The 26,024-nt window shown below is 34.3% G+C and overlaps 1 protein-coding gene and 1 long non-coding RNA gene across 4 annotated transcripts in view; one reads left to right on the top strand and one right to left on the bottom strand.

Annotated features, from left to right (window-relative positions):
• The window catches only part of LOC138700579 (repulsive guidance molecule B-like), a 512,050-nt gene extending 508,850 nt beyond the window's left edge, over window positions 1–3,200 (bottom strand). Inside the window, exon 1 of the mRNA XM_069827165.1 lies at window positions 2,949–3,200. Within this exon, the coding sequence (XP_069683266.1) occupies window positions 2,949–2,959 (11 nt within the window). The 5' untranslated portion in view covers window positions 2,960–3,200. The remainder of the gene's footprint in view (window positions 1–2,948) is intronic.
• Window positions 3,201–3,436: 236 nt separating this feature from the next.
• The window catches only part of LOC138700628 (uncharacterized), a 901,578-nt gene continuing 878,990 nt past the window's right edge, over window positions 3,437–26,024 (top strand). For all 3 annotated transcript variants that reach the window (XR_011332403.1, XR_011332401.1, XR_011332402.1), the window contains exon 1: window positions 3,437–3,703. This is a non-coding gene — a long non-coding RNA (uncharacterized lncRNA). The remainder of the gene's footprint in view (window positions 3,704–26,024) is intronic.

The following is a 26,024-nucleotide window of genomic DNA, read 5'->3' as shown; positions in this document are numbered from 1 at the left end:
TGCCTCCGGCATGGATGGATATTCTTAATTAATGTTCTGTCCTGTGTTTCTCAGTGGTGGAACCTATACATTGCTGATTCCAGACGAGGGGAGGCCCACATATGTAGGCTATCGGTGTCTAGTGTGTGTGGTCCTTAGCATTGTCACCGCCCCTACAGGCATTGGTGTGTAAGTCATAGTTTTCTGCCAAGGGGATTACTGCAAACTCAGCATTCTCCAGTCTTCACTATTTTGAGTGCCTGCCTCTCTCCGCTCTCTCCCATCCTAATGTGTCGTCCTACAACAGGAGGATGTTAAATGAAAACGAACGTATTAATATTGGCAGTGCCAACATGAACGTCAAGTTAACTAAATACACTATGAAACAGAATACGCTCAAATTTCTGAGCTTTGGAGTGTTGTCATGGGATAATATCTCCACTCGTGTCATATTCCTTTATAATATTTACTTATTGTCTATTGTAGACAGATTGTAAATGTGGCATAAGTGTTATTAAAAAGAATTCTCAGCACCGCCATAGCTATTCTCCCATTTTTCCTACTGGTCTGTATACGAAAGAACCAGAACCAGCATCTATTGGACTATGCAATAAACTATCAACTAATTGCCTATTCTGAGCAATCGTCAAGTTAACATCCTTATCTGGGGCTTACTTCACAAGAGTGGATCAAGACTTTACAAGTAGATTTCCTTGAACTAATATTAATAAACAAAAGTGACAGGGAATTCCAGGAAATCCCTATAATTGCGTGTAACTTCTATACAGGAATTAGGGTAATTACAATGAATATTACACTTTTACTGCGTCATACTACTTTCGACCAATAAAACGATACGAAAGGACGTGTTTCAACCAATCATGGCTGTTTATCGCTACAATTTTATCACTTCTCTAGCATTTGTTTGTTTTTATCACTTCCCTAACATTTGTTTCTTTGTTTGCCAACATTTCAAGTTGAAAATTCTTTACGGTACTATAAAACGTGATTTACGATCGTCATTTGTTTCCCACATAGATAGTCAACTGAAAATGACGACTCCGTTCAAAGGTTTTCGTGAAGATAACATTAGTGAAATAGAATTCTCGTAAGTCGATTAATATTTTATTGTATTAGAGTACTTTATTTCATCTAATCTTTATATACTTTCTTCTAATCGTGTAATAGTCAATTAAATCCCACTCGAGTTTTTCATTTTCTCTAGATAAATCAAAACCTCTAGCGAGATTACTGTTGAATAAATATAACTTACTGTAAGATTAAAGTTTTGCTTAATGAACGAAATGAAATAAACAATGAATAATGGTCAATGCAATAATAATAATAATAATAATAATAATAATAATAATAATAATAATAATAATAATAATGAATTGAAATAGAATGTAGGCCTACTGTTAAGAAGACAAGTGAAGAAATTTTTCTGACCCACAGACAATATTATTTAACTGGTACATTGCACATAAGCATAAGAGAATATTCCGTAAATAATATTATTATTTATCCATCTGTATCTGGGTAATGCCAAGCTTGTATTAACTTTATATAATTACGTATGTATTGTGCACGCGTCTGTCTTGTGTCCATGTCAAAGGACAATTGAATTACCGGTACATTATTTAAACAAAAATATATAGGCCTATTGTAAACCCCCCATGAATTATAATGAACTCTTTCAAGTAGATTATGTATATATGCGGACTCCCCTTGTGTAAGAAATAAACTCATTCATATTGAGAATTTATCGGATATAACGTGAGCATTTCCATGACGTCAGTGTAATTTCCGTTCCACAAAATCATTTCATTTTTTCCTATTAAATTGAATATAGACGTTACACGTCAAAAGCGTGTTTCACAAAAGCTTCTTGTAGGTAGGCCTACATCTTACTACTTACAAGTTACAAGTGACATTTACTTTGCCTGTTCCATAAAGCTACTGCATTAGTATTAATAACTTGTATAAGCCTAGATTTTACTACCAGTGAGAAGAGCTACAATTTGGTTGCAAGGACTGTAGAATACTCTTGAAAATCATAGTACACTTTTGAGTTAAGAAAATACGAGCTCCACGTGTGATAGAAGAGCTAACAGTAATATTTTTAAGTTTAGTAGTATTTAAGTAATCAAAGTGAAGAAGTTAATGAGATATTTAGAATAAGAATAAACGGCTTTTTTTTTTAAGGAAGACCGCGACTTCAAAATATTTGCATGGGTTATGATGTGAGTTAGATGTTAGAACATTCTGCACACAGAAGCTTACTAACTACGCTAACTACTCTGTTGACTTTTTCTACAAAATTATAGAAACCGCTTACTTTCGATTGTCTGGAAAGTAAATAAAAGAATTAATCTTGACGTCTCTTATAATGTGTAACTAAAATAATAACAGTTAACGTATTTGCTAGTAATATACAAGTTTTGTAGGTAACTTATTTTGTAGAACAGAAAAATACTAGTCCGTACTTTGCAAGAAGTTGTATTTGTAAATTATACATTATTATTTATTACTGCATACTTTTCTGGAGTGGGCTCCTTGTCGAATCCGAATAAGATTAACAATGCGTAGGGATGGACACAGACTATGTTAATTGTAATTTTAAATAATCTCCTTTTGCCTGTGTACCATCGTTGAACTCGTGCGGCAGTAAATTCAATTCGATAAGAGTATATACGAGTGTTGAAGCCTTATTTTCAATTTCAACTGCGAATGTTATATTATCTTCGAAGAACCACTATAGTTTGAATTTCATTTGAAATTAATTCCAAATAACAAGGCTAGATATGTTTTTCGGGATGGAGGGTAAACATAAAATGTGACAAAACAAGATTCTTGCTCAATTCGACATAAAGGTTGCAACAACAATAAACCGGTCAGTTCAATGCATAATAATTTCCATATTGATCTTCTGCTGCGTTGAATTGAACATCACTCGCAACAGTTCTTACCTGTTAAGCATTTTAATCCAGTGGTGTCTAATTCAGATTCCTATTGGAAGAATTCCAAGGCAGAAAGCTTCAGCAAGTGGTAACAAAGGACACAACACACAGTACCGCATTATCCTATTAGCCACAATCGTAAACACTGACAACGGTGTAATGTGATTTTACACTAGCATGATTTGTCTAATGACCCGACCTCGACTCTCAGGTTGTGACCGGCTATCACATGCACAGCAACTGAAAGGACCAGGGGTACAGGACGGGCGATATGGATGCTGATTTACCAAGAGTCCCCCTCGCTAGGGATCTTCATTTCAATTTCTTCAATTGGCTTTTCTCACGTCTCTCTTTGCTTGCCAGGCCAAGCCCGAGCCATTGTGAGTGATTGTGTGTACATCCTCCTCCCGCTCCCCTTCATCTCTTCTTCACACCCCCGCGCTGGTCCCCCCGCCTTTTATTAGCACCCTCCTCTCCCAGTCGAGCGGGCCGTCACAGCTGGCCAGACCAAATCACGTCCCTTCCCTAAAGCAGTCAACCACCAAGGACAACTGGAAGAAGACAGAAAAAAGCTCGGAAACATTCTGACACTGTGGGGGAACACCTATGGGACGATTCTTGTGCTACTATAACGTCGTCTTACAACATGGTCACAGATAAGATAGCCTCGTCACTCTGTATAGAGTAGAACAGGTTTCTTTTAGCGACTTACGTCAGTACATCCGATTACAGGATTGAACAATATACGCAAGCGTGAGAGGGAGGTAATTAAGAACTTAGGACGAAACAGTTATAAGCTTTAGGCTACTTCCTCATTATACGAAGCATAAAGAAAATAACATTGTCAAGAATATGACACATACTTCACAATGCAGTTATATTTTATCATGTTGCGAATTATATTTATTTATTTATTTAATGCAACAAGCACTTGACTCGTATCATTGTGCTTTTTTGCGAATGATGTTTGTTTATTTAATGCAACAAGCACTTGACTCGTATCATTGTGCTTTGTTGCGAATGATGTTTGTTTATTTAATGCAACAAGCACTTGACTCATATCATTGTGCTTTATTGCGATTTTTTTAATGGTGCGTGGGCAACTTATTTATTTTTATTTAAATTTAAATATACAGAATAAAGAATATAATTACAAAACAAACAAGAGAAATAGAAATAAAATAATACAAGCAATATAAAAAGAAGATACAGTAGTATTAACAAAATTTGAGACCGAATGAGCAGCGCTCGTGCTCGGTCGCAGTTCAGATATAATATTAAAATAAAAAAATAATAGTAATAATAAAAATAAATACGTAAAATAAAATAGGAACTAAAATATAATTACAGCGGCAATGGAATTATATAATATAATATTAACACTAGAGAAGAATAATATCGCACGTGAAAAGTAGGAGTAATATATATTTCAAAATTATAGAATACAAATATAATATAGGTTGATTAATTCATACACATAGGCTATAAATTTATTTAATCAACTTGAAGATATTAACACGTTTCTAATTTTCTTGTTATATGTTACATGTTAGAAGTTCTGGGTGTAATTTAGTTAAAGCATTGTACAACCGAGGGCCAAAATTAATGCTATGCTTTAGACCAGCAGATGTGACATTTAGGTTCTACTAATGTTGAATTAATATTTCGTCTTGTGTCATAATTGTGTGTCTGTAATACAAACTTATTGCGATTTTTATGATAAAATTTTAATTTTAATTTTGTTCAATATTAAATACATTAAATTCAGAATAAATTAATTTAGTTGGATAATCGAAACGTATCTTCAAACAAATTTTAATTATTCGTTTTTGTAGTAAATTTAACGGACTAAGATTAATTTTTGTACTTCCACCCCAAACAATTATATCATATTGAATGATAGACTGAATAATGGCAAAATAAACATTTCGTAGAACTCTAATGGGTAAGTAGCATCGAAGATTAACGAATTTATAAAGTGTTTTACGAAACCTCTTACAAAGATAAGTAATGTGATGAGGCCATTTTAAATTCTGATCAATAATGATACCCAGATATTGATATTTCAATGGTGGACATTTACAACTTTTGGGATCTAAACAATTTTCACTGTGTATTATTAGTCTATATTCATCGCTAAATTTTAAATTTTGAACACTGGCAGCTGTTAACGAAAAAGGAACTAAAGTTGATTTAGATATATTTAAAGAAAGGAAGTTGGAATTAAGCCATTTTTTAACAATGTTAGCACCTATATTAGCATTTCTATATGCTTCCTGCCAAGAAAAACCACTGAAAATAACTACTGTATCATCCGCATATGAATATATAGATCCATTAAATTTTTCTAAATTTATATTTAGCAGATCATTAACATATATTAGAAATAAAATAGGTCCCAAAATTGTTCCTTGCGGTACACCTATATCAATATATTTGTATTCACTAAATTGATCTTCAATTTTGGTCATTTGCCTTCTGTTACTAAAATATGATTGGAATAATTTTAAAACTATACCTCTAACTCCAATAGTATGTAGTTTGTCCAAAAGTAAATTATGATTGACAGTGTCAAAAGCTTTCCGTAGATCCAAGAAAATACCCAAACATTTGTTTCCCATATCTAGTTCATTGATAATTTTTCCAGTAACATTAATAAGAGCATCATCAGTAGAAATATTATTGCGGAAACCAAACTGATTTTTAGAGAGGATTTTATGCTTTTCTAAATAATTTATTAATCTATTCTTTAAACATTTTTCAAGCAATTTGGAAAATGTTGGAAGTAAAGATATAGGTCTATAGTTATTTAAATTAATTTTATCTCCAGATTTGTATATTGGAATTACTATGGCACATTTCAAAACATCTGGGAATATACCTTGCACAAAACATAAGTTAAAAATATGAACCATGGGTTTTAATATATATTTGATAATAATTTTGAAAGTATTATTCTTAATTCCATCTATACCAGGAGCAACATTATTTTTTAATTTCTTAACCAAAATAATAATTTCATCTTCAGTTACAGGGAAAAGAAACATGGAGGAAGCTAAATGTTCATCTTGTGTCTCATTTTGTAGAGAAGAGTTAAAATTTGACTTATTAATGTTAGAAGTAACTTTGTGTCCTATCTCTGAAAAATAATTATTAAATTCGTCTGCAATCTCTTTTCTGCAATTTAATATTTCACCCTTATCGTTTTTTAACTCCTTGATTGGCTGTGTATTTTGTACATTTACATCTGTATATCGTGATGTTTGTTTATTTAATGCAAGAAGCACTTGACTCGTATCATTGTGCTTTGTTGCGAATGATGTTTGTTTATTTAATGCAACAAGCACTTGACTCATATCATTATGCTTTGTTGCGAATGATGTTTCTTTATTTAATGCAACGATCACTTGACTCATATCATTGTGCTTTGTTGCGAATGATGTTTGTTTATTTAATGCAACAAGCACTTGACTCGTATCATTGTGCTTTGTTGCGAATGATGTTTTTTTTATTTAATGCAACAAGCACTTGACTCATAACATTGTGCTTTGTTGCGAATGATGTTTGTATATTTAATGCAACAAGCACTTGACTCATATCATTCTGCTTTATTGCAAATGATGTTTATTTATTTAATGCAACGATCACTTGACTCATATCATTGTGCTTTGTTGTGAATGATGTTTGTTTATTTAATGCAACGATCACTTAACTCATATCATTGTGCTTTGTTGTGAATGATGTTTATTTATTTAATGCAACGATCACTTGACTCATATCATTAAGCTTTGTTGCGAATGATGTTTGTATATTTAATGCAACAAGCACTTGACTCATATCATTATGCTTTGTTGCGAATGATGTTTGTTTATTTAATGCAACAAACACTTGACTCATAACATTGTGCTTTGTTGCGAATGATGTTTGTATATTTAATGCAACAAACACTTGACTCATATCATTGTGCTTTGTTGCGAATGATGTTTGTTTATTTAATGCGACGATCACTTCACTCATATCATTGTGCTTTGTTGCGAATGATGTTTGTTTATTTAATGCAACAAGCACTTGACTCATATCATTATGCTTTGTTGCGAATGATGTTTGTTTATTTAATGCGACGATCACTTCACTCATATCATTGTGCTTTGTTGCGAATGATGTTTGTTTATTTAATGCAACAAGCACTTGACTCATATCATTGTGCTTTGTTGCGAATGATGTTTGTTTATTTAATGCAACAAGCACTTGACTCATATCATTGTGCTTTGTTGCGAATGATGTTTGTTTATTTAATGCAACAAGCACTTGACTCATATCATTGTGCTTTGTTGCGAATGATGTTTGTTTATTTAATGCGACGATCACTTCACTCATATCATTGTGCTTTGTTGCGAATGATGTTTGTTTATTTAATGCGACGATCACTTGACTCATATCATTGTGCTTTGTTGCGAATGATGTTTGTTTATTTAATGCAACAAGCACTTGACTCATATCATTGGGCTTTGTTGCGAATGATGTTTGTTTAATTAATGCAACAAGCACTGGACTCATATCATTGTGCTTTGTTGCGAATGATGTTTGTTTAATTAATGCAACATTTGAATGTCGCCTGCGCAATGCTGTTATATGGGATCTAAAATATTTGTTGCTCTACATGAAATTCAAGATTTTGTAGTTAAGTTCTTGATCCAGAGAACGCATCAAATTTCTTTAAACGATCATTTGAAAGACATACCTACAGAATTGAAACAATTTACTAAATATTGGGCAAATAAGAATAAATTTCGTGTGCTTGACTGCACATAAAAAGAATTTTTACTTTCTCATCATTAGAGAACGTTCTGATGCTGCAAAAATTCGATTTCAAGATTTTCGCGGGAATACACATTTACAGCAAACATGATGTCAAAACTGTGCCGTTTGTCTGTCCGTCCGTGTAGTATGATATCTTGTAAAGTATTGGATGGATTCTCTTCAAATTCAGTATCTTCCGAGTCAATGTATTTGGAAATGAACAAGAAATACAATAATTTTAATAAAGAATTATTAATCTTTATTTCAAATCAATAACACACAATTGCGCTTGACTTCATGCGTCGTCATACGATTTTTTTTTTTTTTTCGTAATTTTTATACCACTCGAGTGAAATGCCACTTTAATATCCATGGAAAAACTTTTAGCTAAGTGAAAATAATTACCATTGTGCAGACTTATTTCATTGCAAAATCAGCAAACTTTATTAAAGTCCAAGGCTACAAACCTCGACGGCTGTTGCTATTGCGGAAAATAGGGGAGTGTGGGCTCATTATCCAAGACTTAACCATTCCTTGTAAAAACACATTTCAAGCCGTAGTCCTATATGAGGCATGAAGTAAGGCGTTAAATATTTAGAATTAAATTGTAGTCTGGTCTGAATTTACTTATCTACTACAGGGCCTTAATATATTTTACATTTACATCACTTTTAAATGTCGAATTTCTAAAACACAAAGATAATATTAGAAATATGATTACAATTTTATGTTAATTTGTATGTGAAAACTTAATTGAACGTATCTTCTTAACATTAAAAATATATCAATGAAGTCTTAATTTTGGATAAAGTCTTACAGATAATACCTTCTGCGTCAGGAAAACGAAAATCCATTCTATTTTTAGATTCTTATTAAATTATTTCGTTTAGTTGTTTTCGAATAATAATTAAAACATAAATTTTAAATAGCAAAAATATCGATAAGCATAATATGATTGCTGCGAAGTGCGTAAAATGGATAATGAGAATCCTGGAATCATTTTCATATACATGGGTTTATTTATTTACACACAGCTCTCATTTATTATATTCACCTGTAAGTATCCTGACTCTTAAGATAAAATTGTCTTCATTTTATGAAAACAGAATCTGCAAAGATGAAAGAAATGAAATATTTGAGTAATGACAGTCACAAAACACTTCATATTAAAAGTTCACACGCTTTACAAAATATACTAGCTATAAAGTTATAGGCGCTCTCTGATAAAATAAAACTGTAGTTGTCCCACTTCACCTTACATATTCAGAGTGAACACATTTTTTATTTCTGTGCATATTTATTCGGAACACTTGTCATTGTCATAATATTGGAGTTTGAAATTCCTTAGTGTACAAATATTTGTCTCTCCAGTCTCGGGTCTGCTTATCTAGTGCCGAAGTCATGTGTAGACTCCACTAAGTAGTACAATGCTGTGTTTCATAATCACACCCACACCAGTCCGGGTGGGTACTTGTATCGATATCTACAAGATCAGTGACATTAGCTTGCCGCGCCGTTGTGATGTACAAGACGATGTTAACTTCATTTTTCACTCTCTTGCTTTCTCTCTCACTCTTAATATTCGTCTTGAACTCCAGACCTGATAATGTGATATAATGAAGATTTAAAACATAACAATACTTATAAGAGAACTTTTAATGAGTACATATCGAAGTCTCTCCTCTAATTGTGCGCATATTTTGATCTCCAGCAGGTAGACATACAAAGAACGCTTATTCTAAGTGTGGGGATATTGTATTATATTGTATTTTATGCTCGACCATGCCGAAATATAGTAATTATACACCTGGTAGCAGCAGTGGTGGCTGATTGACTGAGGCAAGTGAGGACGGGCCTCAGTCACTTGGCTCAACTGAAATCAAATTTTGTGTTTTTATATAATGTATTAGTTATTTGAATGAAGCATATATCGCTGTAGAAGCATTTGAAAACTTTGATGTATTTAGATCTGTTTTGCAGTAAAATTTGTTCCTGAGGCCGGAATCGCTCGTGCCGCGTCTGGCTTGTGATGTATATAGACCTGTTTTGCAGTAAAATTTGTTCCTGAGGCCAGAATCGTTCGTGCCGGGTTTGGCTTAATGCATTTCATGTCCTTTCGCGGGCTTCGAGTTTACGCTTAAAACGTTGTAGCTGAGGCACAATTCGGCTGGCCTGGTCAGGTTTCACTCCTCCCATCCATGGGCCGGCCTCAAGGGTAGAGTGGGGTGGGAATAGCAGTGGTGACTTGTCTTCCTAACTAGGCCATAAATAACAAAATTCCAGCTCTTTGGCAGGCAGATACCCACTCGATTCTCTCCCCTTATGTCTCAGTTCGACATAAGCGAGGGTGTTCTTCTATTGTACTTCCGGTAATGAATCTGGGCCAATGTTGTTATGTATTTTGGGAAAATATAAACAGAAACAAATGAGAGAAATAATGCTGGTGCAGTTAATTCATTGTTAGAGTGTTCTTTTTCGAGAAGAAATAATACTGAAAGAAAGGAAGTTTTAAATAAAGGGAGAGCCTACCGAGATACCTACGACATCGCTGATAATTTTTCTGACACATAATCTTAAAACGCGAGTTTCTATTGCATCCTGGTATGGGCAACATAAATGGTTATGTGGTAATGTGATTCAAAATAAACTTCTCTTGGCCTTGTTTGTTGCTGTCAAAGGGGGGGGGGGAAAGAAAAGAAAAAAGAAAAGAAAGAAAGGGGAATTCCAACACATAATATGGGATGCTTCATCACACTGAAACAATCACTGAAACTCAGAGCATGACAGCTTATTTGGTGAGTGAAATTATTATTTTTTTTCATTGATATTAATAAGAATAGACTAATAATAGTAATAATAATAATAATACAGTAATAATGATATTAATAATATAATAACAATAATAATTAATATCATGAATAAACATTTCCTATCGGAGGCACTTAAACTAGTTGCATCTGGCCTCACCGAGGATTTCGATCACCGGCCGCTACTGGGTAGCAGTCCTTTAATGCATGTCATTAAAGTACACCTATTCACTAAAGTTCAGGTTTTCGATTATTCTCGGATATGCAATCGAAAGACAACGAGGGAAACGTCACGGAAGCTGGAAATCCAATACTGTCGCAGAAGGTTATGTTCTGTTACTATAATAATCAGCGTTAATTTAAATAATATTCAAATAAATTCAATTTGTCAATTCGTTTTTCAATTCTAAATCAATTTCCAGGTTATATCAAAATTAGTTCATGTTATTCTCTAGATTACATCAAGGTCAATGGCATTATTGTTCCTCGGAAAAAATAAATACTTTCGCGTCTGCGCACATCTCACAATTTACGAGCTATGCACAAGGTCACTTCCGATCTTCAGTCAGATACGAATAAAATGAATACTTCTGAATAATTTCAAGTTAGAAATATGGTCGAGCAAAAAAAGTCGTATGAAACTTGTCTATAATGGTAATTAAGACGTTCGTATGAAAATTATGAAACTAGCTTGCGCTCGTTTCATAAACAAACATACTCGCGTCTTAATTACTATCATTATAGGCTCGTTGCATAATGTACTGTATTAACATTCCATGGTATTCATACATTTCTTCACAGCTAGAATATGGAACAAGTCAAAAAACTTAATACTATAATACTAAAATATATATACAAGAGGTTTACAATATAGTCTACTAGTACAACACAAAGTTTTAGTATCAATTTCATGAAGCGTTGTTGAATGTCATGAATTCACCTATAGAATAGAAGGCGTGAGAAATTAGGTACTTCTTTAATTTGGCCCTAAATAATCTTATGTTTTCAGTTTTATTTTTTATATCGATAGGGAGGTTATTAAACATTTTTACTGCCATATAACGCACTCATTTTTGATTGCACGATAGACTTGCCAATGGAGTATGAAAGTCATTATTTTGACGCGTATTTCTGCTATGAACTGTTGAATTAGTTATAAAGTTTTCACGATTACATACGAGGAAGATTAGTAATGAAAAAATGTACTGACAAGTCATGGACATTATTTGTAGTTTTTTGAAAATGGTCCTACACGATGCTCTAGATTTGGCTCCTACTATTATTCTAATTACTCTTTTTTTGTAGTACTATGTGTGCAATTTTCCCAGAATATTATTCCAAAACTCATTACCGAGTGGAAGTAGGCCTATGCAAAGTATATTGTTTTTAAGGTATTGATATTTACTATCTTTTGCATAGATATAATAGCAAAACATGCTGAATTTAGTTTGGGAGTAATTTCTTTAATATGGTTTTTCCAATTTCACACATTATCGATTTTTAAGCCAAGTAATTTGGTTGTTGTTTCTAATAGAGACCTATTGTTAATTATTGCGCTTGAAATTTACGAGGTTGAATTTGGCCAGAATTTAAATTGAATTATGTTAGTTTTGTTACAATTTAATATTAGTTTATTGACTCAGAACCAGTCACATATTTTGAAGAGAATTTGCATCTGTTGAAGATTGGAATGTGTTGGAGTTATTGGCTGTAATTACTATACTTGTGTCATCAGCAAATAATATGGGATCTACATCTTTTATTAGGGGAGCAGATCATTTATGAACAATAGAAAAAGTAGGGAACCTAATATTGATCCTTGAGGAATTCCATGAAAACCTGTACTTGAAATATTATATGTTTGGCGTACTTCGAGAGGATTCAGTAGTTGAGTTATCATCCACCTTATCACGTGACATGTGAGGCAAGGTTGTGTAGCCAAATAGCTGCGGCAGGTGAGTGAACACTATCTACTCAATTTTTCGATAATCTTATATTCAAACGTAAATTTTATAGTTAGCCTGGACAACTAAGTTTTTGTATTTTTCTGCTATGGGGATCTAACTACGTGGTCATTTTAAAGGAGGTTTCGACATCAGCTCACTATTAGTTCTCTTGTCAGGAGAATAGTGCGAAGTAATTTCTCAGAAAAAGTTTTGGCTAGATGTAACAACAATTACAATTAATTAATAAATTTGATTGAAAGCGTTCTGAAGTAGGCTAAATTTCGTTGCACTTTTAATCATTGTGTAGAATGGGAGAAGGACAGAAAGGTGGACGCCAAGCTACCGACGCCGTTCGTGCTCTTGTGTAATTCTTTCACTCTTTTAATACGGTAGTTTCACAATGTTTGAATCGTTGATTTTAGGAATTAGATTAAAGACGCCCATTTCAGATATAATGGAAGATATTTTCTATAATCAACAATTCTAGAACAACCATACTTTCTTTTGTACTTTGAGTTTGTTATGGGCAAGATGAATTATTACCAAGATAAAATTTTGTATTACGAGGTATTAGTACTGATGGCATAAGACTAATTTTTAGTCGTCATCACCTAAACACGAGCCAAATATAAAGACGCTAAAGCTAGAATTTAATTACGGTTTAAGAAATTTAAAAATATAGTACGACTACAATGTCGATTTTTGCTTAGCGAGATAAACTGTGAAGTATTTTGGTAAGGGACAGTTGTGAACCAACTACACTTACTAACTTACAAATGACTTTTAAGGAACCCGCAGGTTCATTGCTGCTCTCACATAAGCCCGCTATCGGTCCCTATCTTGTGCAAGATTAATCCAGTCTCTATCATCGTATCTCACCTTCCTCAAATCTATTTTAATATTATCCTCCCATTTACGTCTCGGCCTCTCCAAAGGTCTTTTTCCCTCCGGTCTCCAACTAACACTCTATATGCAGTTCTGGATTAGCTACCTGTCCTGCCCATCTCAAACGTCTGGATTTAATGTTCCTAATTATGTCAGGTGAAGAATACAATGCGTGCAGTTCTGCGTTGTGTAACTTTCTCTATTCTCCTGTAACTTCATCCCTCTTAGTCCCAAATATGTTTCTAAGTACCTTATTCTCAAACATCCTTAATCTCTGTTCTTCTCTCAAAGTGAGAGTCCAAGTTTCACAACCATACAGAACAAGCGGTAATATAACTAATTTCAAAGGCATATTGGTTCCGTTAAGTTCAATGTTAATTGAAAAATGAGTTCTATTCAGTCAATACTTAACATAAAACACAATAAAACATGTTATAATAATATTTACACAAATTTAAAAACAAACGTTTTCGCCAATTTAGATTGGCATCTTCCCTTGGCTGTTCCCTTGGTTCACACACGCCTCTTTCAACACAGTGATTCTACATACATCGTGGTGGCTTTTTGCTATGTTCTATTCTCTGTTTTTAAGTGATATTACAGTTGTAACTTTGGTTTTTAACGTCATATACCAAGTGTTCACTTTTTATAACATGTTCCATTCGACCTACACGACCTGAAGATGCCAATCCAAATAGGTGAAAACGTTTGTTTTTAAATTTGTGTAAATGTTATTACAACATGTTTTATTGTGTTTTATGTTAAGTATTGACTGAATAGAACTCATTTTTCAATTAGGTAATATAACTGTTTTATAAATTCTAACTTTCAGATTTTTTGACAGCAGACTAGATGACAAAAGCTTCTCAACCGAATAATAACAACCATTTCCCATATGAAGAGTCCACTGCAAGAATGATGGATGTCACTTTCTTGTCGAAAATGAACCAAGACTGTCAGTGCATAGCTTAAGACATATAGAATGTACATAGAGAGTTATATGGCATTAACACTGATAGTCATTGTCCAGTAATGATCGGAAAATCACAGTTAAGCTTTGAGCGCTAAGCATTTCAAACTTTCAATTGCTTCTCCTGCAAAATATATTCCAAATGACATCCTTCATTCTTGCAGTGGACTCTTCATATTTATTCTGCGTTTAATTTCCTCTCGAGTGTCATTTATGTTTGTTAATGTTTGTGAGCTAAATATAACAGTAAATAAAGTAGGCCTAATAACTATCGACTTAATGAGCAAATCGGGTTGAACTTGTCCTGATAAATTACATAGAAAAGGGTGGGAGACAAAAAATAGTGTACACTAAGTTCAACAGCCCGCAAAAGCCCCTCTGCTGGCGCAGTCCTGCTCTTGTGTGTTTCTTTCATTATTTTTGTAGTCCAACAAAGTACGACTCTCTGATTTTCGGAATTAAATTCTGTAGTGCTCGGGAAATGTGACACAAGTCAGTTTCCACAAACCTTTTTTGATAATTTATTGACAACTTACGGAACATCTGTTTGCGTGGAAAAAAATACATAGGTATTCCTCCCATTACAATAATTCATACAGAAAAAAATCAAATCGACATAAACCAGTGTAAGTTGTCAATAAATTGTCAAAAAAGGTTTGTGAAAACTGACTTATGTCACTTTTTCCAAGTACTGCAGAATTAAAGATGCGCATTTATGATGCAGTAAAAGATAGAGGAACTTGTCGTACTTTGGAGAGATCAAAACTATTGAAAGCTGAAGATGGAAGAAGAAGAAGAAGTGAATTGAAACCTCCCAAGGTATGATTTTCGAGAGATAGGCTATAAATGAGTTCTGTATGATTTATTCTCCGTACGTTTCCGCCTTCTCCAGTTACAATATTTCCTGTGCGTGTCCCTCGCGCGTGGAACTGAAACTGTCTTTCGTGACAACTGGCGTGGATGGCAGATTAGTGAAGTATGTCCGTCACTAATGACGATGACGAAGAACGTGGCTCTGTTTGTGTGCGAAATGACTTAACGGTCTGTATTTGCCTTGCCATCTCAACAGACAGCTGCTCCGGCCTCTTCCGCCAAAGTGGATGTTTGTGATAGGACGACCAAAGCTGATTACTGGAGAACGGAATTTAAAGAAATATTAAATAATAAGTTATGAACTTTTAACTGGCATTAATTAAAATTATTTTTGAAAGGCTTTGTAAGTGTTTCGAAAATATGGATATGAATTTGCATGTTCACATATTTGTCTGAGACTTTGGTTGCATATGTTTGTGTTTACTGCATTCATTCATTCATTCATTCATTCATTCATTCATTCACAGTGTTCTGCCCAAGAGCAGATTCCTCCAATCTTTCCTATTTTCTGCGTTCCTCTTTGTCTCCGCGTATGATCCATATTATATTAATGTCGTTATCATATGATATCTTCTTCTGCACTGAATTCTTCTCCCGTTCACCATTTCTTTCAGTGCATCCTCCAGTAGGCAGTTTTTTCTCATCCAGTGAGCCAACAAATTCTATAGGAGGACATGGAATCTAAAATAAGAGAACATTGCTGAAAAAAGGAGGACTTTTTAAAAATTGGTATGAGCAAAGTAAAGATGAAAACAGGGTCACCTTAGTTTTCTCACTAGTTGCTGGATCAGTATTACATCTGTACCCTACTTATCGGTGGAGTCCACTTTGTGTACAAGAGCCTGAAGAGACAGACTTCTATCTTGTACAGGGACATCATTTTATTTTTACTTCAATTTTTATTGTACCTGAGTTTTTGAATGTACTTCACTCCCGCCCCCCTCTACTAGTAAACTTCGAACCGTTCTCCACACAAAACCAAGCGTATACAGTCAAAGTCGCCTTACGGTCATAGTAAACACAAACAGTACTGAGTTAGTGAGTATAGTACGTTCCAGAAATATGTTCGCTTTCAATATATTGAATCATATTCTCGTACAGGTACTGTGGTCTGTTTGCCTATGTCACATCCCGGTTTCCCCCAACGGCTTCTGCTCGTCTCTCTGTAAAGGGTAGTAGTTGGGCTGTCTTAGATATTTTCTGAAAACATTAATTTCTGTTAGGAATTGGACGTCTACGTAATATTATACAACTGTTTAAACTAAATAAAAGGGCCTCGTTAATTAATTAACTGTCACGTGATTTCCATCCTTTCTACGACCCTGCGACAAAACCACTTGGACGGACAGTAGATAGCATGTATGAGTAATTTTATCCTTTCGGATCGGGCAGAAGTGAAGATTGAATTTACAGTACGTAAGGTACTCTTTTTATAGAGTAGCTACAAAATTATTTCAACATGAGTTACTAGTAAGAAGGACGAAACTGGTAATTGGAATTAGGTACAATAGTCTATAGTGCGATAATATACAAAAAAGAACTGAAGCCTGTATCGAAATGAACGACTACCATTTTAAAAAATGTGTTTAAATATCCATATTATGTTTATTTTTCAATTTAACTTCATTCTCTATTGTAGGCTAATGTGCTGTAGACAGTATGATGTAGGCTACACTACATAATGAATACGTCCGAATGGAGTGAAAACACTTATTATTAATACTGTACTGTATTTTGATTAAGGAAAAACCTAATGAAAATTATCAAATTCAAAATCGCGATATTTCCTACTTTACGTAAATGGATGAACTACTTGTCTTCCCTTCTATACCTAGTCCTTCTATACCTAGTAAAGTGATTTGTTTGTATTTTACGTCAGTATCATCTAACTCCAGTGGAAAGGGGTAGAAAACGGTGTATCCGGTTTTGAACCTTTAATCCAAAGGTATAGCCAGGTTAATATTAGAAATGTTAGTAAAAATAAAATGATGTCCCTGTACCAAATAACTATGGAACTGTTCACAGGACATATCGTTGAAATTATATTTCACTATGATAATAACTCTGACTGTCTCCGTTAGCATGCAATTTCGTTCTTTTATGCATTGAGGAGATATTAGGGAAAACACTCTCTCAGCACTTCCATTGTGACTTGGGATAGAGAAATAGAATTGACATAGTCTTAAGAGTTCTGAGTAAGTTTCAGTGCTCGCAGAACTATTGGAATTGAAGAATTTTCATCATAGTTTATCTAAACTTACCCAAATAACTTGATTGACATATCTTTGTACAGTGGAGAATAAAATTGATAAAATAGCTTAGAATAATGAATAGTGACATTTTTAGAGTGTAAGAATTCAATGCATGTCAATAGGTCATCATATTTTATGTTTTATGTGCTCCAGCTTCAACCATTGAAAGCAGTTAAATTCTTTCATAAGTTTTCACCATTTGTTTAGATATTCTATGCATAATATCGCACATCATTCAATATTCATATTAATTCTAGTTGACATGCGAAATGCCAGACATTTGAATTTTTTTTAATACCTGTCTGACAGGATAAAATGATTAAAAAAGAGGACATGTCCTCCTTTTGCCGGACGGATGGTAACCCTAAACACAGCTTCATTTCTTATTCTGTCTCTCCACTTCACACATTCCAGTCACACTAAGTCCTCTAATTAGATGTTGAACAGGGTTGGTGATAAAGGGCATCCTTGACGTACTCCTCTCCCTATTTCTCATCTTTCTGACATTTCTTCTCCTATCCTGATATTGACTCGTTTCATATAAAGATTATTGAACGACGTCTCTCTTTCCAATCTACGCCAATTTTCTTTAGGATCCCCATCAGTTTATTCAAATCCACTGTCAAAAGCTTTTTTCTATGTCCACAAATACCACATATCCTTCTTTATTCTTTTGTAGGTATCTTTCGCCGATTGTACTTGGCAGTCCAATTGCATCTTTCGTACTTTTCCCTTTCAGATGCCAAAATGCTCTTCTTCCAATGCTCTTCCAGCTTAGAATAAAGCACCAGCGTAGCTCTGTTGGCTAAGGCACTTGCCTGCCAATTCGGAGTTCCGCTCGGGCGCGGGTTCGATTCCCGCTTGGGCTGATTCCCCTACCTTGTTGGGTTTTTTCCGAGGTTCTCTCCAAACTGAAGAAGAATTTAAGCTAATCTATGGCGAATCCTCGGCCTCATCTCGCCGAATATAATCTCCCTATCACCAATTCCATCGACGCTAAGTAACCTCGAAATTGATACAGCTTCGTTAAAAACCAAGTAAAAAAAGTCTTAGCATATAGTTGTCGATTCAATATTCGCAGGAGAATCTTCGCCGAGTGTGATATCAGGCTGATAGTCCTGAACTCGTTACATTTCTTGGCATTATTTTTCTTTGGTATTGAAAGCAACACTGTTTTCGTAAAATCTTCAGGCCATTCGCCTTTGTCATATATTTCGTTCCATAGTAATAGAATTTTCTTCTTTTCTGCACCCAAGCATTTCACAAATTCAATGAGGTTTCTGTCAATTCCTGTTGCTTTCTCATTTTAAATTTCCCTAAGCGTTTAGATCAACTTCTTTCCTTAAAATATAAAATCCTTTTTCATCTTCTGATACGGCTTCTTCGGCTTCTATAACTGACTCATCTGGACGATTCCTTGTCTCATATAACTCTTGTACATGTATTTCGTCCATCTTTTCAGTATGCCTTGATTCTTTATATATATATATATATATATTTTTTTTTTTTTTTGTTTATATATAATCGTTCATTCATTGTTTTCTTTATAAGGACAGGTCTTTCATTGCAAACTCAACATTCTCTAATCTTTCCTCTTACCTCGAACTTTTGTCCCGTTCATCACCTTTTCCAGTACATTTTTCAGTAGTCAGTTTCTTCTTAAGATGGATTGGTCATGTAGAAAGAATGTCGGTAGATCGTGTACAAAATATTGAAGTCAGAGATGTAAGGAACAAGAAAAAGAGGAAGACCTAGAAGTAGATGGATTGATGAGATAGGAAAGGACTGAAGAAAATAGGAAAGGAAAAGTAGAGGATGGAAAGCATTGGATCGTGAAAGATGGAAAGCTCTTGTGGAAGAGGTCAAAGATGACATCGATCTGTAACGCCAGGGAGTAAGTAAGTTTCTTCTTAGCCAGTGATTGTCCATTTTACACGTTCCATTCTTATTCATATCAACATTTCAAATGCTTCTAATCGTTTCTACTCATTTCATCCGAATGCCCATGTTTCTGCCTTATACAGTGTCACACTCCACACAAAGCACTTCACTAGTATCTTCCTTTCTTCCTGAGGTCCGCAAAATGTGCTCCTTTTTCCATTAAAAGCTTCCTTTCTATTGCTATCCTCTTGTCAATCTTTTGGCAGTAGCTCATGTTACTACGCTCCAATTATTTGAACCTGTCCACTTGTTCTACTCTCTGATTTCGAATTCGCATGTTTACCTTTGTTATTTTTCTTCCTATGACGATAGTCTTCGTCTGCTCACAGGTTTCATTTAGGTCCAGTAGCATATACCTTAGTATCATCTCCTCTTCTGCTAACAACGCCGTATCATCAGCAAATCTTACACACTTTATTCTTCTTCCTCCTACTATCACCCCTTCCATGTTCTGAAAACAGTTCTTCACTAAATATTCCAAGTAGATGATAAAGGATTACATATACAGGCGAACTTCAATATCTCGAATGTTTCCGGAAACTGGTAATGCTTAGAGTTCACCGAAAATTCGAGATATACATTGATAACATGAAAAAATTTCCAATTCCATAATTATTATTGATGGCAACTATTACTGCTTAACGTTAAATAGTAGTCGGGGTTGTCCACGTTCTTTTTTTACTCTTCAAGACGACGAAAGCCACCGGCGTAGCTCTGTTGGCTAAGGCGCTTGCGCTTGCCTAACGATCCGGAGTTGCGCTCGGGCGCGGGTTCGATTCCAGCTTGAGTTGATTACCTGGTTGGGTTTTTCCGAGGTTTTCCCAAACTGTAAGGCAAATGTTAGGTAATCTATGGCGAATCCTCGGCCTTATTTCCCAAATATCATCTCACTATCATCAATCTCATCGACGCTAAATAACCTCATAGTTGATACAGCGTCGTTAAATAACGAAGAAAAAAATGACCGACGATTGTAACAATTCATATCAAAGTTTGAGATGAATAATGTTAAAGATATGGCATTATGTTCTCGCAGCAGTGCTCATTGTGCTATACCGTTATGGTACAGTGATTGAAAGGGATAGAATTAGTATTAATGGGTTGATTCCTGGAGGACACTTTCAAAGGAAGGAAAATACTAATGTGCAATACTTATTAAAGTATTGTTATTTCATCATGTTCATTAAATATTACTTACATATGTGTACGTAACTTTAATTTTCACCTTAAAATCGAGTTAACCTCCTGAGTCCTGAGACATTTGTTGTTTTATTTTTAAAGTTCAGTATAATTCTACACTTAAAAAAAGTCACTGGCATGAGAAAAGATGCTGAAAAAATTCTATAGGTTACAGTTTGGGCAAAAATTCAGGTATATTATACTACAGGGATCTGATAAGTCAATACCTATTTTAAAGTAGATCCTATTCAGTAAACATAGTAGCTGAACGTTTTTTTCGCCATGTAAACACAAGATCATCCATTACCATTGCAAATTACCTTCCTTAGAATTCAGCATAAGCACCAGCATTGTCAATACATTTCTGTAAACGTTTTGGTACATGATCCACTGTTTTTCTTAAAATATTCATGTGAATAATTTTACTCTAGATATTTAATATGAAGAAAATTCGTTCAATAGGTAATGAGAAATCGCAGTACGCAGGCGAACAGACAGACATGCAGTTAAATGCCATGCTTAAAGTCAGTTTTTCAGCATCAGAGATGCTAAAAACTTACCCGAAAATAGCGAATTACATTTTATAGCATCACAATAATTACTATAATGAGAGAGTAAAGAGAATTTCCAAGTCCAACTACAGGACACTGATAACTGGAATTGGAGAATAAGCCAATAGACATATGACTTAAAAAATATGGGGCTGACGGAAAAGTGTATAGTACATAAAACTTGCACGGCTAGAAATAATGCCAGAAAAGCAATGATAGATCAATCCGTTGCTTACTTAGAATCTTGAAGAATAATCTAAAGAAATCTCTGTGAAATAGTGAGTGGCCGATTATATAGGTAGACTACTGGTTTCACTCGTAGATTATTTTCGTTTCAGAGCCCCTAAAGGAGTTTCTGGCCATACAGAAAACACGCATCACAATATTAGAACTTCTTCAGGCTGACAAGAGACGGATATGAGGGGACGGGTAGCTAGAAGGAAGCCTGGCCTCCACCTAAGAAAACACAGGACGTCACTTTGACAACGGACAAACACGACTCTGAGCTCCTCTCGGCATCAGAGCTGCGTTTAACCGCTGCATGCTCCACTGTTCGTTCACGTAGAAAAGACGCCAGTAATTTCGTAGTTTCTAATTTTTGTTAGAAGCCAAAGACAATAAATTATCGTTCAACATATCAAATAAATTGCAAATGTATGTTGTTTTTTACAAAATGTATCAATGTCAAAAGTAAGTGAATTGACTCTGTCAAACGAGCGACAGATTACAGATCGGAAGAGCCTGGGTTCTAGCCTAGGTGAAAGTGGGAAGTTTTATTCTTCATTTTAACTTCCAGACAGTTTCGAGGTGCAATCAGTATCGGGTTTTTCCCGAGGGTAAAAGATAGCAGAAGTGTGATGTTTAACACATCTACGTAGATCTGGAAAATATGGATGCTCATTGTAAATCTACATCCTACCTTAGAAAACAAGAACTTCTCTGTCACATTTAGTTTGTATTCATAGTCATATTAAGAATAACTAGTCTATCGATAATCGAGTATATTTTCAGTTACGGAAAATCATCTACTAACAAAAATATTTACATAAATACAGAAGAGCTGTAAGTTGTACTGTTGCCATTGCTAGTGAAGTATATAAAATTCATAACATTCTAAAGTTTGAATCTACTTTTGTCTTTAGTTGAAGAAAGAATTAAGAAATATATCCTTTTTATCGTTACAGATGACTAAGTTCACATAACTGGCACAATAAGCAGGAATTAAGAAAGCTATTCTGCTCATTTTTTCGTTACAAATGGCTAAATTCAATGACTGGCACACACACACACACAGAAATAACACAACAAGCAGGAATTGAGAAAGATATCCTGATCGTTTATGTCGTTACAAATGGCTAAATGCACATGATTGGTACAACAAGCAGGAATTAATAAAGATATCTTGCTTGTTTATATTGTTGTAAATGGCTAAATTCACATGAGTGGCACAACAAAAATGATTTAAGAAAGATATCCTGCTTGTTTATATTGTTATAAATGGTTAAATTCACAGGATTAGCACAACAAGCAGAAATTAAGAAAGATATCCTGCTTGTTTATATTGTTATAAATGGTTAAATTCACAGGACTAGCACAACAAGCAGGAATTAAGAAAGATATCCTGCTTGTTTATATTGTTATAAATGGTCAAATTCACAGGACTAGCACAACAAGCAGGAATTAAGAAAGATATCCTGCTTGTTTATATTGTTATAAATGGTTAAATTCACAGGACTAGCACAACAAGCAGGAATTAAGAAAGATATCCTGCTTGTTTATATTGTTATAAATGGTTAAATTCACAGGACTAGCACAATAAGCAGGAATTAAGAAAGATATCCTGCTTGTTTATATTGTTATAAATGGTTAAATTCACAGGACTAGCACAACAAGCAGGAATTAAGAAAGATATTCTGCTTGTTTATATTGTTATAAATGGCTACATTCACATGGCTGCCTGACACAACAAGCAGGAATTAAGAAAGATATCCTGCTTGTTTATATTGTTATAAATGGTTAAATTCACAGGACTAGCACAACAAGCAGGAATTAAGAAAGATATCCCGCATGTTTATATCGCTACAAATGGCTGAATTCACAGGACTAGCATAACAAGCAGGAATTAAGAAAGATATCCTGCTTGTTTATATCGCTACAAATGGCTAAATTCACAGGACTAGCACAACAAGCAGGAATTAAGAAATATTTCCTGCTCGTTTATATAGTTTCAATTGACTAATTCACATGATTTGCGCAACAGACATTTATTAAGAAAGATATCCTGCTTGTTTATATCGCTACAAGTGACTAAATTCACAGAACTGGCACAACAAGCACGAATTAAGAAATATTTCCTGCTCGTTTATCGTCGCTTTGGTAGTGAATGGTTCTATGCCACAGTGAGCAAGTTTCGAGATAAAGCGATTTGAAATTTTTGTGCAATCAGAAAAACTACATTATTTAACATTGTGAGAGTAAATTCGAAATTGAAATGGATTTTATGTTCTCATACAATTAAGAAGAATGTTATACTATGTTTCATTTAATTAAAATATATTAATATCAAACATTACATTTTATAATGTGGCTTAGAACCTTTCACCATATTTATTAATAAGGAATTATCTAACTTAAAATGATGAAAGGACATAACCCAAATCTGATAATATGAAACGAAAGTATTGTAGATGATGCTAAAACATGTATTTTATTTAATATGTTATCAATTCCGGAAAAATCAGTGTATTAATCCTTTCTGGCATCAATTTTTATTTCCAGCAAAGGACAAAAAACCATTCTAAGTAATTATTCAAGTGATCCTCAACCTCATTTAAAGCCCAAAAATAAATTACTGTCAAATATCTTCAGGTAGTATAGAAATGTTTCCAAATTAAGTATTTACACTTAAACTATCCTAGATACTATATTTTTTTAAATTTAGATAAACTGCTTTTGAAAAAGTGATATACACAGGCGTGAAAGGGTTAATACTACATTGAACAAATGATACAAAGCATTAATTATACTTCATCTTTTAAGTCATCTTCTTCTGTTGACGTTACTGTATCTGAATAGAGTATGCTGTTATCACTAGTAAGAAAATCTGTTTCTCTTTGTTTAGGTATCTTTTGTCCCTGTGATGGTTCGAAATTCTAGGTCACTCAATCTTTCCTGAAAAATATGTGGGTTGAATTTCCTTTTCTATATTGCAACCATTTTACCTTGAACTAGTTTAGGGTACCTCCATCCTCATACTTGTTCTTATTATCAGTCGAGCAGAAAAGCTCTTAAAGTCAAAGCAATCAGCGAAGTCCATTTCAACTACCCTATAGAAAGGGTTTTGTATTTTGGCTGTTCGGAAAATAGTATACCATCTATCTGGGGTAAAAATATGAATCTTGTCTCCTCTACCTTCAATGGCAGAGTAGATACTATCACATTCCATTTCAGAATGCCCAGTCCATAAATTTTTGGTTAATCACATTGATAGGTAACATCGTTACAGCACGCAGAAACATAGCCACATTTATACGGTTACGGTTTTGTCCTGATGCTGTATCCGACTAGATAATCGCTTCTTGTACTGCTGGATGAAGATTTCTTAAAGTTTCCCAAAGGCACATTGCTATATCTGAAGACCTTCATGCCAGATAACATTTACAGCCTCAGAGTTGCCCAAATTGTATGTAGTGACATTAAAAGTTTTCAATTTCAGTATGTAATATAGTTTTCCAATATTCAACGCTAGTGTGACAAGAATTTTTTAAACATACATTGTGAAACAGAAAAATGAATTTTCAGATTTAGTTCTTTTATTAGTTATTTTATATTCACTTGCTTCCTGTTATCTAGCCACATCCAGATCCATATTTTTCTTGAAGTTCTTGTTATTCTGCCTTATCTTTGTTATTAAAAGCGTACAGAAATCACATTGATCCTTTTTCGGCTTGTGGAAACCATAATTAAATTCAGTGGTGATTTTTTTTATAATAACTGGCCTTCTCAGGAGTTATGCCAAGTTCTACACACTATTCTTTATAGCCACTGTATAGCTTGTTTTCGGATAAGCCAGAAGCAAGATACTTCATTTTAGTAGAACTTCGACTAATGTGAATGATACTACTGGTAATGGCTTTATATTATGAGACCTTATTATGTTTTTTGCACTCTCTTGTTTTCTTGTGTGGTAGGGTTTTCTTGCCCCTTTATCTGTCTCTACTGTACCGGTATTTGTAATTTATTTTGAATATTACGTTTCCATTTTGTCGGATTTCGTTTCCTTTTCTTAGTTAAATTGTTATATCTTCATTCCTCTCGCTTATCTGACTTTTCTCAACTTGTTCTGTTATCTTTTGTCCATCAGAGTGTGCTGGTGATTCTAAATTATCTTCAGAAGTTTCTCTTCATCATCCCCTTCTGGATGGTATGGGCGATCATTGTCACTTATATCCCCAAATAATTCATCACTACTGTTTTCAAAGTTTGGATTTATGTCAGTTTTACCAGAAGTTGATTTTGATGGCTCAGTACACAAAAAATAATCAAACAATGGTGCCACAAGTCTAAATTCCTAAGCTTCCAGAAATTAAAAATAAGATAATTTAAGCATTTTATGTGCTTAGGAAAATATTTGGGGCTAAGCGGGATGAAGCTACAGGAGAATAGAGAAAGTTACACAACACAGAACTGCACGCATTGTATCCTTCACCTGACATAATTAGGAACATTAAATCCAGATGTTTGAGATGGGCAGGGCATGTAGCACGTATGGGCGAATCCAGAAATGCATATAGAGTGTTAGTTGGGAGACCGGAGGCCGAGACGTTGATGGGAGGATAATATTAAAATGGATTTGAGGGAGGTGGGATATGATGGTAGAGG

The sequence above is a fragment of the Periplaneta americana genome, chromosome 1 (genome assembly GCF_040183065.1).
Source record: "Periplaneta americana isolate PAMFEO1 chromosome 1, P.americana_PAMFEO1_priV1, whole genome shotgun sequence".
Classification (NCBI taxonomy): domain Eukaryota; kingdom Metazoa; phylum Arthropoda; class Insecta; order Blattodea; family Blattidae; genus Periplaneta; species Periplaneta americana.
Note: the sequence above shows the minus strand (reverse complement) of the source record. Positions and strands in the feature narration are given on the sequence as shown.